This window comes from Saimiri boliviensis, chromosome 17 (genome assembly GCF_048565385.1).
Source record: "Saimiri boliviensis isolate mSaiBol1 chromosome 17, mSaiBol1.pri, whole genome shotgun sequence".
Taxonomy (NCBI): domain Eukaryota; kingdom Metazoa; phylum Chordata; class Mammalia; order Primates; family Cebidae; genus Saimiri; species Saimiri boliviensis.
In genome coordinates, this window is record NC_133465.1 from 8,170,666 (window position 1) to 8,190,393 (window position 19,728).

The window sequence follows — 19,728 nt, forward strand, 5'->3', positions numbered from 1 at the left end:
GTTGTAAGATGTTTTGCTCTATTTGGAATTTAAAGTTATCTCATTATTACTATTATTTTGAGACAGAGTTTTGCTCTCGTCGCCCAGGCTGGAGTGCAGTGGGGTGATCTCGGCTCACTGCAACCTCTGCCTCCCGGGTTCAAGCGATTCTCTTGCCTCAGCCTCCCGAGTAGTTGGGATTACAGGCGCCTGCAACCATGCCCGGCTAATTTTTTTGTATTTTTAGTAGAGACGGGGTTTCACCATGTTGGCCACACCGATCTCGAACTCCTGATCTCAGGTGATCCACCCCCTTGGCCTCTCAACATGCTGGGATTACAGGCCTGAGCCACTGTGCCTGGCCACCTCATTATTTTTGTTAGCACAGCATTCACTATCATTAATTCTTCCAAACCAACCAATAAAACCTTTTTGAGAAGCATTTTTCCTCACAATCTGACATGCCCGGTATTGGCGTCCATGTTTTTCTTTGATCTGTTCCTCCCCTGTCCTCCTGCTTCCGTCGAACTGGTGTTGGTTTCAAGGCCTGTTACAAAGCAGTTACCCTGGGACTTCCCTCAGCCTCTTTCCTCCTGCGATTTCGTATTTCCTTTGTCTTCCTCTTTCTTGGTTTATGCCTTTGTTTTGTTAGTGCGTATCCATTAGTAGCTTCCTAAGAAACGGTGCATGGGAGGTAAATCTTTTGAGTTTTTGCATGATTGGCAACTGTTTTTCTGCCCTCTACTTGTTGGACATTTGACTGGGTTTGGAATTTAGCCGATTTCTAGTAATTTTCTTTGGCTTTGGCCTCTCTCTTTTACTTGGGAGGCTTTCCTTAAATGTCTGGTGATCCACTGCTCATTTATACTTTTGAGAGGCTTACTCACTTTGAAGAAATTTTAGCAGTTTTAAAAATACCACATACGTTAGTGGAGATCTTGAGGGTTTGAAAAAACAGCATTTTTTTCTTCTTCCACAGTCTCTTAAAGCATGTATCACAAGTATGTGAGCACTTGAAAATCATTTCATTTTTGGAAGATTCTTCTCCAGTAAAGAAGGTGAAAACACAATCCTTTGCAAAGTTTGAAATGTGTTGTTATCTCCAATATTGTTAATTCAGTGTTTGCCTGTTGAAAAGACTAAAAAAATTCTAGAATTTCACCTCAATATTCTTTCCAAATAACATTTCAGCAGTATTTAGAATGCAGTTTCTTGAGCATATCTTCAGGTCGTGGGAACTTTTATCCTTTGTGATTAAAAAGTGCAATTTTATTTAAAAAACCCTGCAGATTAAAAACAGCAAGTTTTTTTTTTCTTTCCTCAATGGAGTCTTGCCCTGTTGTCCAGCCTGGAGTACAGTGCCATTGTCTTGGCTCACTGCAGCCTCCATGTCCTGGTTCAAGCAATTTCTGGCAAATTTTTATATTTTTAGTAGAAACAGGGTTTCACCATGTTGGCCAGTTTGGTCTCGAACTACTGACTTCAAGTGATCTGCCCACCTCGGCCTCCCAAAGTGCTAAGATTACAGACGTGAGCCACCTCATCCAGACTTTGTGTGTGTGTGTGTGTGTGTTTGAGACAAAGTTTTACCCTCTCATCCAGGCTGGAGTGCAGTGGCGTAATCTTGGCTCACTGCAACCTCTGCTTCACAGGTTCAAGCAATTGAACCTGCATCAGCCTCCTGAATAACTGGGACTACAGGTGTGCACTCCCACACCTGGCCAATTTTTGTATTTTTGGTAGAGAAGGGGTTTCACCATGTTGGCCAGGCTGGTATCAAACTCCTGACCTCAAGTAATCTGCCAGCCTTGGCCTTCCAAAGTGCGGGGATTACAGGCGTGAGCCACTGCACCCTCAAGTGATTTTTATTCAAGACTTTTTTTTTTTTTTTTTTGAGACGGAGTCTCGCTCTGTTGCCTAGGCTGGAGTGTAGTGGTGTGATCTTGGCTCGCTGTCACCCAGGTTCGAGTGTGGTGGTGCGATCTCAGCTCACTGCAACCTCCATCTCCCGGGTTCAAGCAATTTTCCTGCCTCAGCCTCCTGAGTAGCTAGGATTAAAGGCACACATCACCATGTCCAGCTAATTTTTGTATTTTTTAAATTTATTTTTTTTCCCCATTCACCCAATACACTTAGAATTTTTGTATTTTTAGTAGAGACGGGGTTTCACCATGTTGGTCAGGCTGGTGAATTCTGACCTTGTGATCTGCCATCTCAGCCTTTCAAGTGCTGGGATTATAGGTGTGAGCCACAGTGCCTGGCCTGATTTTTTATTTTTTATTTTTCAAGAGGAAGTCTGTCTCACTCTGTAGCCCAGGCTGGAGTGCAGTGGCATGATCTCACTCATTGCAACCTCCGCCTCCCAGCCTCAAGCGATTCTCCTGCCTCAGCCTCCCGAGTAGCTGGGTTTACAGATACCCGCTACCATGCCTGGCTAATTTCTGTCTTTTTAGTAGAGACAGGGTCTCACCTTGTTGGCCAGGCTGGTCTCTAACTCCTGACCTCAAATGATCCACCCACCTCGGCCTCCCAAAGTGCTGGGATTACAGGTGTGACCCACCACACTAGGCAAAGATTTTTTTTTTCAAAAATATTCCATATTTTCTTCTGATATTTTGTGATTTTATTCTCTAAATTTAGATCTTTGATTCATTTGAAATTTATTTTGGTGTAGGGAAAGGGGTACAGATTCAAATGGAGTTTCGTATTTCATAGTTTGTTTTTTCCAGATGACTAGAACCATCTCATTTAGAGTTGACCCAACCTCATTTAGTGAACTACCATCTTTATAGTAACAAATCCCCGAGTATATTTGTGTCTATTTTGGGATTCACTATTCTGGTATCTGTCTATTCATGGGCAGGAACCAAACCGTTTTAATTATTGTCCTCGTTACTCTTCTTTCTTCAGAGTTTTCCTGGCTATATTTAATATTTATTTCCCATAAGAATTTTAGAATCAATGTATTTAGTTCCAAAAATAGTCTCATTCCTATTTTTAGAGGAATAGAGATTTGGTTAAATTTATAGGTTAACTTTAGAAGAATGAATATCTTTATGATTTTGAGTCTTTCCAAGAATAGTTGTGGGGTGTGTGTGTGTGTGTGTGTTTATGTTTTGAGACTGGCTCTTGTTCTGTCATCCAAGCTGGAGTGCAGTGGCACGATCTCAGCTCGTTGCAGCCTGGATCCTCCCAGGCTCATTGATCCTCTTCCGCCTCAGCCCCCCAAGTAGGTGAAACTAACAGGTGTGAACCACCGTGCCCTGCCAACAGTGTTTTTACTGTTAATGTATTTCAGTCCTGCCTTTTTCCCCTAAGTCATTTTACACACACACACACACACACACACACACACACACACACACACAATTGCTGATTAATTTGTGGTATTTCATTTTTGCTGTTTTAATTATCATCGTCTCATTTCCTTGATGATAATATCTAACTGGTTACAGTTTTTATATTGAGAACTTTGATTTTTATAAGGTAATTTCATACCCAGCAATTTTACCACTATCTTATGTTTAAAAGCATTTTTTGTCCTCTAAAAACATTTTTTTCCCCGAGACAGGATCTTGTTCTGTTGCCCAGGCTAGAGTACAGTAGTGCGATCTCGGCTCACTGCAACCTTTGCCTCCCGGGTTCAAGCAATTCTCCTGCCTCAGCTTCCCAAGTACCTGTGACTATAGGCATGTGCCACCATGCCTAGCTAATTTTGTATTTTTAGTAGACATGGGATTTCACCGTTTTAGCCTGGATGGTCTTGAACTCCTGACCTGGTGATCCGCCCGCCTCGGCCTCCCAAAGTGGGATTATAGGCGTGAGCCACTGTGCCTGGCTCTTTTTTTTTTTTTTTTTTTGAGATGGAGTCTTGTTCTGTCATCCAGGCTGAAGTGCAGTGGCATGATCTCAGCACACTGCAACCTCTGTCTCCCTGGTTCAAGCAATTGTCCTGCCTCAGCCTCCAGAGTAGCTGGGGGCGTGCCACTACGCCTGGCTAATTTTTTCTATTTTTAGTAGAGACAGGGTTTCACCTTGTTAGCCAGGATGGTCTCGATCTCCTGACCTCTTAATCTGCCCACTTTGGCCTCCCAAAGTGCTGGGATTACAGGCGTGAGCCACTGCACATGGCCCTCAAAACAGTCATACACAGCGATATGCTTAAAGCTTGTATGTTCAGTTTAACAAATCGTTATAAAGCAGAACACCTTGCAAACCACTGCCCAAGTCAAGGATTGCCAGAGTCCTAAAGCCTCTCCCTGCTGCCCACTGAATAACTATTTTTCAGATGAATTGTTGTTAGCATTTAAAATTCAGGAAATTTGCTGGGCTTTGTGGCTCATGCCTGTAATTCCAGCACATTGGGAGGCTGAGGTGGGTAGATCACCTGAGGTCAGGAGTTTGAGACTAGCCTGGCTAACATGGTGAAAACCTGTTTCTACTAAAAATACAAAAAATTAGCCGGGTGTGGTGGTGTGTGCCTGTAGTGCCTGTAATCCCAGCTATTCGGGAGGCTGAGGCACAAGAATTGCTTGAACCCGGGGGGGAAAGGTTGCAGTGAGCCGAGATCGAACCATTCCACTCCAGCTTGGGCAACAAGAGTGAAACTCTCTCTAAAAAAACTTTAATTTTTGTAAGTTAATTTTGTGCTCAGCAACTTTTACCACTATCTTATGTTTAAAATCATTTTTTCCTTTAAAAGTTTTTAATTTATTTTTTGAGATGGAGTATTGCTCTGTTGCCCAGGCTGAAGTGCAGTGGCACGATCTCGGCTCATTGCTGAGATCTAGTAAAAATACAAAATTAGCCAGGCATGGTGGTGTGTGCCTATATACCCAACTACTTGGGGGGCTGAGGCAGGAGAATCCTTTGAACCTGGAAGGCGGCAGTTGCAGTGAGTGGAGATTGCGCCACTGCACTATAGCCTGGGAGACAGAGTGAGGCTCCATCTCAAAAACAAACAAATAAACAAAAACAGACAAAAATTCAGGATATTTTACATGAAAAACCAATTTCTGGCCTCTCTTGAAAAATCAGAAAATGCAGCCACACTGGGCCCACATTTCCAGATGGCAACAGTTGCCTGGAGCCTGGAACATGGCTTTCTTAGGGGAAGCATGCCCTCTTCAGCTCACCTTTAAGGCCAAGTGTCAGTTGCCATTGATCATCACACTTGAGCCACACTTGCCTTGGAGGTAGGTATCTGAATTTCTGAACTTTGCTTTAGCATATTAAAAACAGAAAGAGATGCTGGGTGCGGTGGCTCAAGCCTGTAATCCCAGCACTTTGGGAGGCCGAGGCGGGTGGATCACGAGGTCAAGAGATCGAGACCATCCTGGTCAACATGGTGAAACCCCGTCTCTACTAAAAATACAAAAAATTAGCTGGGCATGGTGGCGCGTGCCTGTAATCCCAGCTACTCAGGAGGCTGAGGCAGGAGAATTGCCTGAACCCGGGAGGCGGAGGTTGCGGTGAGCCGAGATCGCGCCATTGCACTCCAGCCTGGGCAACAAGAGCGAAACTCCGTCTCAAAAAAAAACAAAACAAAACAAAACAAAAACAGAAAGAGGTTGGATGTTGGAAAGTGAGGCAGAGGAAGGATACATGCTTCTGATGCAGGCGGTGGGACGGTGCACTTCCCTGAGACAGGAGCTCCAAGTTTGCAGAGAAGATGATGTGTTTGTTTCTGGACACATTGAGTTTGAGGTGCCTGTGGACAGTCAGGGGAGAGATATCCCGTAGACAGTTGCACAACCAAGCCTGCAGCTCAGGTTAGCCGGATAGGTTTGGGGATCATCAACTTTCGGAAGGCAGCTGAAGCCATGGGAGTAGAGATGACCCAGGGGGAGTGTGCTGGATGCGAGGAACCTTGGGGAGCCCACATTTAAGGGAGCTGCAATGAAAGCAGATTCTTTTTTTTTTTTTTTGAGACGGAGTTTCGCTCTTGTTACCCAGGCTGGAGTGCAATGGCGCGATCTCGGCTCACCGCAACCTCCGCCTCCTGGGTTCAGGCAATTCTCCTGCCTCAGCCTCCTGAGTAGCTGGGATTACAGGCACGCGCCACCATGCCCAGCTAAGTTTTTGTATTTTTAGTAGAGACGGGGTTTCACCATGTTGACTGGGACGGTCTAGATCTCTCGACCTCGTGATCCACCTGCCTCGGCCTCCCAAAGTGCTGGGATTACAAGCTTGAGCCACCGCGCCCGGCCGAAAGCAGATTCTTTACTGTGTCGCTAGCGCCTATAATCCCAGCTACTCAGGAGGCAGAGGCAGGAGAATCACTTGAACCCAGGATGCGGAGGTTGCAGTGAGCGAGATCGTGCCACTGCACTCCAGCCTGGGTGACAGAGTGGGACTCTGTCTAAAAATAATAATAAAGGAAAAAAAAGAAGCAAGTGAGTTAATTAATTAATTAATTAATTAATTAATTCTGAGACAGAATCTTGCTTTGTCACCCAGGCTGGAGGGCAGTGGTGCCATCTTGGCTCAATGCAACCTCCATCTCCTGGGCTCAAGCAATCCTCCCAGAGTAGCTGGGAACATAGGCTCACAAATTAGCCTGGATAAGTTGTGATTTTTTTTTGTAGAGATGGGGTCTCACTATGTTGCCCAGGCCGGTCTCAAGCTCCTGAGTGGAAGTGATCACACACCTCAGCCTCCCAAAATGCTAGGATTACGGATGTGAGCCACTGTGCCCGGCCTCCGTGAAATTCATTTTAATATTCAATCCAACATTCTCCAAATATCATTCCAACATCAATCAATATAAAAAATTACGAATGGGATATTTTCTATTATTTTTACCTATGTATAATTATTATTGTTTTAGAGACGCGGTCTTGCTCTGTCACCCAGGCTGGAGTGCAGTGGCACAATCTCGGCTCACTGCAACCTCTGCCTCCCAGGCTCAAGTGACTCTTCTGCCTCATTCTTCTGAGAAGCTGGGATTACAGGCATCTGCCACCGTGCCTGGCTAATTTTTGTGTTTTTTGAAGAGACGGGATTCTACTGTGTTGGTCAGGCTGGCCTCAAACTCCTGAGCTCAGGTGATCCGCCTGCCTCAGCCCTACAAAGTGCTGAGATTACAGGCGTGCACCACCATGCCCACCTGGCCCCTGCTTCATTTCTTTCTTTCTTTTTTTTTTTTTTTTCGAGACGGAGTTTCGCTCTTGTTACCCAGGCTGGAGTGCAATGGCGCGATCTCGGCTCACCGCAACCTCCGCCTCCTGGGTTCAGGCAATTCTCCTGCCTCAGCCTCCTGAGTAGCTGGGATTACAGGCACGCGCCACCATGCCCAGCTAATTTTTTTGTATCTTTAGTAGAGACGGGGTTTCACCATGTTGACCAGGATGGTCTCGATCTCTCGACCTCGTGATCCACCCGCCTCGGCCTCCCAAAGTGCTGGGATTACAGGCTGAGCCACCGGGCCTGGCCTCCTGCTTCATTTCTTATCTTGACATTCTTATCTCTACATTCCCCCCTTCCCACCCGCATGCTTCCTAGCCCTCCCACCGGTTCCGTTGTTGCTCTAGTTTATCCCCTTGAGCGGCGCCCTTACTGCCCGGCTTCTCTATTTCCGAGGTCCCTCCTGATTCTGTTTGTGGAGATTGACTACTGGGAGCGGCTGCTGTTTGAGACGCCCCATTATGTGGTGAACGTAGCTGAGCGAGCCGAGGACCTGCGCGTTCTGCGGGAAAATCTGCTACTTGTTGCTAGAGACTACAATAGGTAGGGCTCGGGTCCTCACTGCAGCCCTTGGAGATGCTATTTTATTCTTTCTCTTTCTCTTATCTGCCCCGTGATGTTGTCCATTTTCTACAATTTCTGTCCTTCACATTTTTTCCATCTCAAAAAAAAAATTGTCTCCTACTCTCTCTTGTGGCCCTACCATTATTCCTACCCCTCGTAGTTTTGTCTTCTGGCTGCAGGGTGGAGAGTAAAACCAACCAGGATCCCCTCCCACCCCATTGGGTACTTGGACCATATATACTGTAGCTCTGGGCCACTTCTCTAGGAATGAAACGGGGTGCCATTAGGATTATGTGTGCGGCATAACGTCAGACTCATTGAACTAAGGCCCTGCTGCCCCCATCCCTGCCTCAGTTTCTGAACTGCCTTGGTATTCTCTCTGGAGTGAGGCTTTGTTCTGGGTTAGGTACTGTCTTAGTCTGTCTGAGCTTCTGTGACAAAATGCCACAGACCGGGTGGCTTATAAACAACAAACATTTATTTCTCGCAGTTCTGGGCGCTGGAGAGTCCAGGAGCAGGGCGCCAACAGATTTGGTGTGGTGAGGGCCTGCGTCCTGGTTCATAAGTGGCTGTCTTCTTGCTGTGTCCTCACGTGGGAGAAAGACAAGGGAGCTCTTTTAGGCCTCTTTTATGAGGGCACTAATTCCATTCGTGAGGACCCCACCCTCATGACCTATTCACCTCCCAAAGGTCCTAACACCGTCACTGTGGGACCGGGGATTTCAACATATAAATTTGGCGGGGACGCAAACATTCAGACCATAGCAGGTAACTTTCTCAGCGCAGTGAAAGTCCAAGGAGGTGCAACCAGCAGTCCTGTTTGAGGGTCTAGAGCTGCAGTGTCCAGCATGGTGGCCTCTAGCTGCAGGTGGCTATTTCCACGTAAATTGAGTAAATAAAACTTAAACAAAACTACTCATTGGTACAGGCCACATTTCAAGTGCTCCGTAGCTCTATGTGGTCAGTGGGTACCATTTCGGACAGCACACCTTGTATTAGGTTGGTCCAAAAGTGATTGCAGTTGGTGCCGTTACTTGAATGGCAATCACTTTCACCCCAACCTGAGAGAACATTTCCATCATTTCAAAAAGTTCTTTTAGAAGTACTAGTGTAGGATCTAGCCTACCGATCTAGAAACGTTCAGATTTGTCCACCGCTTCCTAATGCAGGGGAAAGATCTTCAGGGCTTATCCCCTCGGCCTACCAGTCCTCTCTTACGTTCTGCACAGGATTATTGCCATGCTGTCCCCAGATGAGCAGGCCCTATTCAAAGAGCGTATTCGGTTCCTGGATAAGAAGATCCACCCTGGACTCAAGAAACTGAATTGGGCCTTGAAGGGGGCCAGTGCCTTCTTCATCACGGAGTGCCGTGTACATGCCAGCAAGGTGGGCTCTCATCGTTAGACCCTAAAGGTCTGCAGGACTGATGGGTCATTCATACCCTAGTCTTTCGTAAAGATTGCGAATCCTGGGGGCAATGTGAAAAGAATTAGGTTTGCATGGGGGAGGACTTGCTTGTGTGTCACCCCCACACAAGTGTGGAGGACAAGTGGGAGGGTGGAATGAGATGCAGGTGGTCTCTTCCCAAGCTGAAACTCCCCCATGGTGGGGCCTGACTCTAGGTGCAGATGATTGTGAATGAGTTCAAGGCATCCACTCTGACCATTGGCTGGCGAGCCCAAGAGATGTCAGAGACACTGCTGGTACGCATTAGTGGCAAACGGGTATACAGGGACCTGGAATTTGAAGAGGACCAAAGACAGCATCGGGCAGCTGTACAGCAGAAACTGATGAGTCTGCACCAGGATGTGGTGACCATCATGAGCAGCTCCTACGAGGTCTTCAAGAACGATGGTCCTGAGGTAAGGGGCCTGCGGCCAGGATGTCATCGTTGGAAAAACCACAGTCCTCCGGTTCCACCAGGCCATTCTCTTGCTCCCCTACCCTTGCTCCTTTTTACCGATGTGTACTTCTCAAACATCGTGCTCCATTCTTGGACTCAGCCCACCTTCAGTCCTCACACCTCTTCCTCCAGGACGCCATGCCTACCTTTCTATTAAACCAACTCGTTTCCTTCCCTCTTGGCTGGTTCTCATTTCCCAGGATGTGCCCTGTCTTCCCTGAGGACTTCTCCTTTTCCTCCCTTCGTCTCACCAGATTCAGCAGCAGTGGATGCTGTACATGATTCGGCTGGACCACATGATGGAGGATGCCCTGCGCCTGAATGTGAAGTGGTCACTGCTAGAACTGTCCAAGGCTATCAACGGGGATGGAAAGACCAGCCCAAACCCACTCTTCCGAGTCCTTGTCATTCTGAAGAACGATACGCAGGGAGGTGTGGCACAAGTAAGGACCACTTTGCCCCCAACATCTCAAAACCATTACATCTTCTTTGTCAGTTTGCCTTACTTCCTAAACTTGGTCCTTGGCCTTGACTTTATCCTATGGCCTTCAGACCCGCTGCTGAAGCGTGTGACCTTCCCAGTCTCCCTGTCCACTGCGTTCCTCACAGGTGGAGTTCTCACCCACTCTGCAGACTTTGGCAGGTGTGGTCAACGACATTGGCAGCCACCTCTTTTCCACCATCTCCATTTTTCGCCGTCTCCCTGACATTCTCAGCAAGCGCAGGTTACATCGTGAATCCATCCAAACAATTGTGGGTGAGTGGGCAACGGGGAGGGCACGAGGCACGGGGTTTCAGAGGCTGCAGAGCGGGCAAGGCTAGGAGGAGAGACGGGGGCTGTTTCCAGACATACCGAGCCAGTCACCTCCGTGACCTGGGAAACCTGGGTCAAGGGGCCAGATTGGCCAGGAGGCTGAGGCGGGAAGATCATTTGAGGTCAGGCGTTTGAGACTAGCTTGGCCAACATGGCAAAACTCCATCTTGACTAAAAATACAAAGGTTAGCTGGAAGTGGTGGCAGACGCCTATAATCCCAGCTACTCTGGAGGCAGAGACAGAAGAATCACTTGAACTTAGGAGGCAGAATTTGCAGTGAGCCGAGACGGTGCCACTGCACTCCAGCCTGAGTGACAGAGTGAGACTCCATTTCAAAAAAAAGGTGGGGGGAGGCGGTGACAGATTGGGGAAGGGAGCGGGGGCACAGATGAGAGCGGAGGTTAGATGATTGATGCTCACAGGATTTGTGATTTGGGATGGGAGATGAGGAAAGGCAAGTTTAGGACTTGGGGCTGGGGTATAAGAGGCCTAGATACCAACAGGCAAGACATCGGATCCTATGGAGGAGACGCTAAGAGTCACATTTTTACCTTCTGCCTACTCCTTCACCTTCTTTTTTTTTTTTTTTTTTTTGAGACGGGGTTTCGCTCTTGTTACCCAGGCTGGAGTGCAATGGCACGATCTCGGCTCACCGCAACCTCCACCCCCTGGGTTCAAGCAATTCTCCTGCCTCAGCCTCCCTAGTAGCTGGGACTACAGGCGTGCACCACCATGCCCAGCTAATTTTTTGTATTTTTAGTAGAGACGGGGTTTCACCTTGTTGACCAGGATGGTCTCAATCTCTTGACCTCGTGATCCACCCGCCTCGGCCTCCCAAAGTGCTGGGATTACAGGCTTGAGCCACCGCGCCCGGCCACTCCTTCACCTTCTAATGCTCATGTTTGAGCCGTATTTCTCTGGGAAGCTGGTTTTGGAATGGAAGGTCTGGAGCAGTGAGCAGGGCCCCAGCAGAACTTGGGTTGCGGTGGAAGTTAGTGAGAAGCATTTTTCCTGGTCCTTTGAAGAGCAAGATGAGGACATCAAGAAGATCCAGACGCAAATCAGCAGCGGCATGACTAATAACGCGAGCCTGCTGCAGAACTACCTCAAGACCTGGGACATGTACCGGGAGATCTGGGAGATCAACAAGGACTCTTTCATTCGTCGCTACCAGCGCCTCAACCCGCCTGTCTCTTCTTTTGACGCCGATATTGCCCGGTGAGTGGTGAGGGTGGATCGAGGGTCCGTCTGCAGGAGGGGCAGCCCTGCTGGAGGGGTTTAGGCCTAGAGTCTTGGGAAGTGGGTAGGGGAGCTCAGGACGACGTGTGTCCAGAACAACAGAAAAAGAACAGGACCTGGGACGTTGGAACTTTGCTTCTCAAAGGGTAGAGATCAGGGTAGATCTGGACAAGATTTAGGTGAAAAGCAGTTGGCTGGGGGAGGGTCACACATCTGGTGGGAAAGAAGAAATGGCAGAGATCTGAAAGATGAAAGAAGTGAGCCCTTTTATCCCATGAAGGCAGATGGGAGTGAAATGGAAGATTCTTTTGTTTGTTTTATATCGTTTGAGACAGGGTCTTGGTCTGTCATTGTCCAGGCTGGAGTGCAGTGGTGCGATCATAGCTCACTGTGGCCTGGACCTCTTGGGCTCAAGCAGTCCTCGTGCCTCAGCCTCCCAAGTGGCTGGGACCATAGGCACATGCCACCATGCTTGGATAGCTTAAAAAAAAATTTTTTTTTTTTTTTTTTTTTTTTTTTGTATACTATGTTGCCCAGTCTGGAAAAAAATCTTTTCTTTTCTTTCTTTTTTCTTTGTTTTTTTTTTTTCTTCTTTTTTTTCTTTTTGAGACTGTCTCACTCTGTTGCTCAGGCTGGAGCGCAGTGCAACCTCTGCCTCCCAGGTTCAAGTGATTCTCCTGCCTCAGCCTCCTGAGTACCTGGGATTACAGGCATCCACCTCCATGCTTGGGTAATTTTTGCATTTTTAGTGGAGACGGGGTTTCACCATGTTGGCCAGGTTGGTCTTGAACTCCTGACCTCATGATTTGCCCGCCTTGGCCTCCAAAAGTGTTAGGATTACAGGCGTGAGCCACTACAGCTGGCCTCACTCTAGAGCTTTGAATGGCAGACTAAGAAGTTTGACTGCTATCATACAGCCAGTGTCTGGGAAAATGACAGTCACAGTTACATGGCTGGGGCAGACTGGAATGAAGGATGCCTGCGAGTAGATGAACATTGTGGAACTGCTGCCCAGGTTTGGGTGGAAGGAAATGAGACCTTGAGCCTGTGTCGGGATAGGGGGCATGTCTTAGAAGAAAACAGCATCCTTGCTGGGATCTGGGCTCTTGCAGCTACACAGAAGTTGCTAACAATGTGCAGAAGGAGGAGACCGTCACCAACATCCAGTTTGTGCTGCTGGACTGTTCGCATCTCAAGTTTTCCCTGGTGCAGCACTGCAATGAGTGGCAGAACAAGTTCACGACTCTGCTCAAGGAGATGGCGGCGGGGCGTCTCCTGGAGCTGCACACTTACCTGAAGGAGAATGCAGAGAAGTGAGGGCTGGGGCACCCCGCAGGAAGGGGGCAGGGACAGGCCCTGGGCCTTCCACTCACTGGCACCCCCTTTGCTCGCCTTCAGAATCAGCCACCCTCCGCAGACGCTGGAGGAACTGGGGGTCAGCTTGCAGCTCATGGATACCCTGCAGCATGACTTGCCCAACCTGGAGACCCAGATCCCTCCCATACACGAGCAATTTGCCATTCTCGAAAAGTACGAAGTGCCAGTCCAGGACAGTGTGAGTTCCTTCTCTGTTTGGTCTACCTGGGACCCATATCAGAAGCTGATTTCAGGGGAGGTGCTCGGCTGTCCTCCGGGAGAATGAGAAGACTCCAGATGTGAAAGTCTCTGAGAGCCAAAGCTAGGTCAAACGATACCTTCACTCTGGATTCTTCCCTCCTCCTCCTCCTCCTTCCTCTTCTTCTCCTTCTTCTCCTCCTCCTCCTTTCTTCTTCCTCGCCTTGTCCCCCTCCTCCTCCTCCTCCTTCTTCTTCTGGCCCTGCCTCTGCCACCTTGAGATTGCACTGGCACAATCTCAGCCTATTGCAACCTCTGCCTCCCAGACTCGAGTGATTCTCCTACTTCAGCCTCCCAAGTAGGTGGGACCACAGGCACATGCCACCACATCTGGCTGATTTTTGTATTTTTGGTAGAGATGGGGTCTCATTTTGTTGCCCAGGCTGGTCTTGAACTCCTGAACTCAAGCAATCCACCGACCTCCGTCCAAAGTGCTAGGATTACAGGCGTGAGCCACTGCACCCAGCTGGATTTATTTATTGCATTTACTTTTTCTTTTGACCTCATTCTCAGACAGACAATTTCTGGATCCTTCCTTCCTTCTTTCCTTTGTTTTCTTTCTTTCTTTTTTTTTTTTTTTCAGGGCTCGATCCATTGCCCAGTGCAGTGGTGCAACCATGGCTCAGTGTAGCCTCAACTTCCTGGGCTCAAGTGATCCTCCCACCTCAGCTTCTCGAGTAGCTGGGATTACAGGCACACACCATCACACCTGGCTAGTTTTTGTGTTTTTAGTAGAGACGGGGTTCTGCCAGGTTGTCCAGGCTGGTCTCAAGCTCCCGACCTCAAGTGATCCTCCCACCTTGGCCTCCCAAAGTGCTGGGATTACAGGCGTAGCCACCGCACCCAGCCTGGGTTTCTTTTAAGCAACTCACACCTTGATCGTTTTAGGCCTTGTCACACATGCAAAACTCATCCCTAGACTCTGGTCTGGAGGATCAGAAAAGAGTCCAAGGCTGGGTGCAGTGGCTCACGCCTGTAATCCCAGCACTTTGGGAGGCCGAGGCAGGCGGATCACAAGGTCAAGAGATCGAGACCATCCTGGTCAACAAGGTGAAACCCCGTCTCTACTAAAAATACAAAAATTAGCTGGGCATGGTGGTGCACGCCTGTAGTCCCAGCTACTAGGGAGGCTGAGGCAGGAGAATTGCTTGAACCCAGGAGGCAGAGGTTGCGGTCAGCCGAGATTGCGCCATTGCACCCCAGCCTGGGTAACAAGAGCGAAACTCCGTCTCAAAAAAAAAAAAAAAAAAAAAAAAGAAAAGAGTCCAAAAAACCTTGATGGGGCTGGACATGGTGGCTCACACCTGTAATCCCAGCACTTTGGGAGGCCGAGGTGGGTCGATCACCTGAGGTTGGGGGTTCAAGACCAGCCTGACCAACATGGAGAAACCCTGTCTCTACTAAAAATACCAATAAATAAATAAATAAATAAATAAATAAATAAATTAGCCAGGCATGGTGGTGCATGCCTGTAGTCCCAGCTACTTGGGAGGCTGAGGCCAAATAATTGCTTGAACCCGGGAGGCAGAGGTTGCAGTGAGCTGAGATTGTGCCACTGCACTTCAGCCTGGGCAACAAGAGCAGAACTCTGTCTCAAAAAAAAGAAAAAAGCCTTGATGAGAGGGCAGACTTCCTACTCCTGGTCATCCTCCACTCTCTGACATCCCCAGGTACTGGAGATGCTAGACAGTCTCAACGGGGAGTGGGTTGTCTTCCAACAAACCCTGCTGGACAGTGAGCAAATGCTGAGGAAACACAAGGAGAAATTCAAGACAGGCCTGATCCACTCAGCAGATGATTTCAAGAAGAAAGCACACATGCTTCTGGAAGATTTCGAATTCAAAGGTACTCCTCGATCTGCTTCTCCCACTTCTTTAGCCTTTGTTTAGAGACCCTGCCTTCCGAGCCCAGGTCCTGGGACGGTGAGAACAGGGAGGGCAATGGGAGGGCCGGGGAAGAGCCACAGCTCAGCAGCAAAGGATGAGGACACCCGGGGCTCTAGTTTTGGGGGAGGCAGTGGCGCAGCTCACAGTGTTTCTACTTTTCTTTTTCTTTTTTTTTTTTTTTTTGAGACGGAGTCTCACTCTGTCACTGCGCTGGAGTGCAGTGGTGCGATCTCGGCTCACTAAAACCTCCACCTCTCAGGTTCAAGCAATTCTGCTACCTCAGCCTCCTGATTAGCTGGGACTACAGGCGCGTACCACTGCGCCCAGCTAATTTTTGTATTTTTAGTAGAGATTGGATGGTCTTGATCGCTTGACCTTGTGATCTGCTTGCCTTGGCCTCCTCAAGTGCTGGGATTACAGGCGTGAGCCACCACACCTGGCCCCCATTTCTACTTTTCTCATTCCTACTGCTGTATTCCATCTGTTCCTGACTCTCAAGTTGCATTTAGGAGTTTTTGCTAAGATTAACCACCATTCTTTCAATGCGTTCCCTCTTGCTCTCCTTCCCTTCTCTCTCTCACATGAGGAGAGAGGTGAGATTTGCCCACAAAGAGACAGGAGAGCTGTGGCCTTCCTTTCTGGACATGGGCAGGAAGCTGAGCTTCATCCCGAATCTCCCACAGGCCCTTTCACCAGCAACGTGGGACACATGTCCGCCCTAGAGCAGATCACACAAGTGCGGGCCATGTTGATGGCCATGCGGGAAGAGGAAAACAGCCTCCGAGCCAACCTGGGCCTCTTCAAGATCGAGCAGCCACCCTCCAAGGACCTTCAGAACCTAGAGAAGGTGGTGTGCTGAGCGAGGGCCCCATGGTAACTGTTGATCAGGGGCAGGGACAGGAGAGTGAGTCCTTAGGGCCACAAAGGCAGTGGGACGGGAGAGGAGCCCATGAGGAGCTTCTGTTTGTTGGTTTCAGTTGAGGTAAAATTCATGTAAAAAATGTAATTTTTTTTTTTTTTTTTGAGGCAGAGTCTTGCTCTGATGCCCAGGCTGGAGTGTAGTGGTATGATCTAGCTCACTGTAACCTCTGCCTCCCAGGTTCCAGTGATTCTCGTGCCTCAGCCTCCCAAGTAGCTGGGATAACAAGCATCTGCCACTATACCTGGTTAATTTTTGTACTCTTAGTAGAGATGAGGTTTCACCATGTTGGTCAGGTTGGTCTCGAACTCCTGACCTCAGGTGATCCACCCACCTGAACCTGCCAAAGTGCAGGGATTACAGGCGTGAGCCACTGCACCCTGCCAAAATTAACCATTTTGAAGTGGACAGTTAGTGACATTTAGTAATTCACACCACTTCTGTCTAATTCCCAAACTTTTTTTTTTTTTTTTTTTTTTTTGAGATGGAGTCTCACCCTGTCACCCAGGCTGGAGTGCAGTGGTGTGATCTCGGCTCACTGCAACCTCTGCCTCCTGGGTTCAAGCGATTCTCCTGCCTCAGCCTCCTGAGTAGCTGGATCTATAGGTGCACACCACCTCATCCAGTTAGTTTTTTTGTATTTTAGTAGAGACGAGGTTTCACCAGATTGGCCAGGAAGGTCTCAAGCTCCTGACCACATGATCCACCTGCCTCAGCCTCCCAAAGTGCTGGGATTACAGGCATGAGCCACTGTACCCAGCTCAACATTTTGATTACCCTAAAGGAAACTCTGCCCATTAGCACTCACGTCCATTCCCTCTCCCCCACCCCTGTCAGTTATAAGTCTGTTTTCCATGTGTTTGATTCGCCTATTCTAGCCACTTCGTACCAATGGAACCACGTCATACGTGGCCTTTTTAATCTGGCTTCTTTCACTTAGCATTATGTCTTCAAGGTTTATCCATGGTGTAGCATGGATCAGTCCTTATTTAAATGGCTGAATATTCATATTTGAATATGGCATGAATTTACCACATTTTGTTTATCCATTTGCCAGTTGATGGACATTTGGGTTGCTTCCACCTTTTAGCTAAAGATAATCAGTGCTACTATGAACATGCATGTACTTGTATTTGTCTGAACACCTGTTCCCAGTTCCTGCGGGTATAAGCCTAGGAGTGGAATTGCTCGATCATATGGAAACTCTATGTTTAACTTGTTGAGGAACTGCCAAGCTATTTTCCACAGCAGCTGCACCATTTCACATTCCCACTAGCAGTGTACTAGGGCCCCTATTTCTCTAGATCTTCGTGCCAACACTTATTTACTTTTTTTTTTTTTTTTTGGTTCTAGCCATCCTAGCGGGTGTGAAGTGGCATCTCACTGAGGTTTTGATTTGCATTTCTCTAATGACTCATGACATTGAGGATCTTTTCATGTGCTTGTTCCTTGATGAGCTCTTAAGGCAAGAGAGTGGAGAAAAAAATGTGGACTGAAGAGGCAGCTCTGTTATCTCGAGGGGAAGCTTCACAGAGGGAGAGCAGCAAAGGGCCTGGGCATCGTCAGGGAGGAAGAGGACAGGTGCCACTTTACGCCACGCTTCTCTCTGCCCTGTAGGAGCTCGATGCCCTCCAGCAGGTCTGGGAGATCACACGCGACTGGGAGGAGAACTGGAACCAGTGGAAGACTGGCCGGTTCCTGACCCTGCAGACGGACACCATGGAGACCACGGCCCATGGGCTGTTTCGTCGCCTCACAAGATTAGCCAAAGAGTATAAGGTGGGGAGAAAGGACAGGGAGGCGGAAGAGCAGCCGGCTGAGGATCGGGGTCTGTTCCCAGGGAGGTCGTCGGGTCTTCTGATGCCTCCCACTTTTGCTCAGGACCGAAACTGGGAAATTATTGAAACCACTCGCTCAAAAATAGAGCAGTTCAAGAGGACCATGCCTCTCATCTCAGACCTGTGGAACCCTGCCCTTAGAGAGAGGTGAGGCTGCTCCTCTGCTCAGGGTGGCTGCTCTGCCCCGCTGGCCTGCGCCTCTACCGGGTCCCTCCTGCTCCCCTCTCTGCAGCATTCAGCATCCTCTCCTCCTTTCTGTCCACAAATGTATGTCTTTTTCTCTTTCCTCTTTTTAAAAAACATTTAATTTTGATGGACGCATGAAAATTGCATACACTTATGGTGTACAGCATAATGTTTTAAAATATGTACACATTGTGGAATGGCTAAATTGAGCTAATTATCATATGCATTACCTCACATACCTATTTTTTGTGGTGAGAATACTTAAAAGCTACTCTCAGTGATTTTTCAAGTATACAATAGATTGTTACTCACCATTATTGCCGTGATGTACAGGAGATCTCTTGAACTCATCTCTCTTGTCTAACTGAAATCTTCTGTCCTTTGAGCAACACCTCCCAAGGCTCCACCTACCACCCCAACCCCTGGTAATCGGCATTCTACTCTGCTTCTGTGAGTTCAGCTTGTTTAGACTTCACATATCACATATGAGTGCGATCATGATCAGGCAGTATTTGTCTGTCTTCGCCTGGCTTAGTTCACTTTCCATAATGTCCTCCAGGTTCTGCCACATTGTTGCAAATGACAGGAGTTTCTTCTTTCCTGAGGCTGAAGAGTATTCCATTGTATATATACATATATATATAATGTTTTCATTCCCTATTCATTGCTTGATGGACGTTTAGGTTGATTCCACATCTTGGCTATTGTGAATTAGTACTCGGCAAACGTGTGGCGCAGACACCAAGCCTGCCACTGTCCTCTGCTTCTTGCACTGTCTCGGGGCAGCCAGCCTTGCTGACTTCATGTTCTCTAACCCCTGCCCTGTCTATCATGATTAAGCCTTATGTCTTTTTTCTTTTCTTTTCTTTTCTTTTTTTTTTTTTTTTGAGACAGAGTCTTACTCTGTCACCCAGGCTGGCGTGCAGTGGCGTGATCTTGGCTCACTGTAACCTTCGCCTCATGGGTGCAAGTGATTCTTGTGCCTCGGCCTCCCGAGTAGCTGGGATTACAGGCACCCTCCATCATGCTCAGCTAAGTTTTGTATTTTTTTTTTTTTTTGAGATGGAGTTTCACTCTTGTTGCCCAGGCTGGAGGGCAATGGTGCCATCTCGGCTCACCACAATCTCTGCCTCCCGGGTTTCAAGTGATTCTCCTGCCTCAGCCTCCTGAATAGCCGGGATTACAGGCATGCACTACCATGCCCAGCTAATTTTTGTATTTTTAGTAGAGATGGATTTCTCCATGTTGGTCAGGCGGGTCTTGAACTCCCGACCTCAGGTGATCCACCCACCTCAGCCTCCCAAAGTGCTGGGATTACAGGTGTGAGCCACCACACCCCACCTAATTTTTGTATTTTTAGTAAAGATGGGGTTTTGCCATGTCGGCCAAGCTGCTCTTGAACTCCTGGCCTCAAGTTATCCACCCGCCTTGGCCTCCCAAAATGCTGAGATCACAGGTGTGAGCCACCGTGCCTGTCCTGCCTTAGGTCTATTGTCATACAAAAGATTTTGTTTTTTGTATGACAGAAGTATAGCTTTCTTTCTGTATGGTTTTTGCCTTTGTGCCTTGTTTAGAAAGACCTTTCCTATATGAAAGTTAA

At 48.1% G+C, this 19,728-nt stretch overlaps 1 protein-coding gene across 5 annotated transcripts in view; it reads left to right on the forward strand.

Annotated features, from left to right (window-relative positions):
* DNAH2 (dynein axonemal heavy chain 2) overlaps positions 1 to 19,728 on the forward strand; it is a 120,523-nt gene that overhangs the window by 35,538 nt on the left and 65,257 nt on the right. For all 5 annotated transcript variants that reach the window (XM_074388138.1, XM_010339803.3, XM_074388137.1 and 2 more), the window contains 12 exons: positions 7,561 to 7,707; positions 8,958 to 9,114; positions 9,351 to 9,590; positions 9,886 to 10,074; positions 10,241 to 10,388; positions 11,472 to 11,664; positions 12,798 to 12,998; positions 13,084 to 13,240; positions 14,970 to 15,144; positions 15,869 to 16,032; positions 17,722 to 17,883; positions 17,986 to 18,089. In XM_074388138.1, the coding sequence (XP_074244239.1) occupies positions 7,561 to 7,707; positions 8,958 to 9,114; positions 9,351 to 9,590; positions 9,886 to 10,074; positions 10,241 to 10,388; positions 11,472 to 11,664; positions 12,798 to 12,998; positions 13,084 to 13,240; positions 14,970 to 15,144; positions 15,869 to 16,032; positions 17,722 to 17,883; positions 17,986 to 18,089 (2,037 nt within the window). The remainder of the gene's footprint in view (positions 1 to 7,560; positions 7,708 to 8,957; positions 9,115 to 9,350; positions 9,591 to 9,885; positions 10,075 to 10,240; positions 10,389 to 11,471; positions 11,665 to 12,797; positions 12,999 to 13,083; positions 13,241 to 14,969; positions 15,145 to 15,868; positions 16,033 to 17,721; positions 17,884 to 17,985; positions 18,090 to 19,728) is intronic.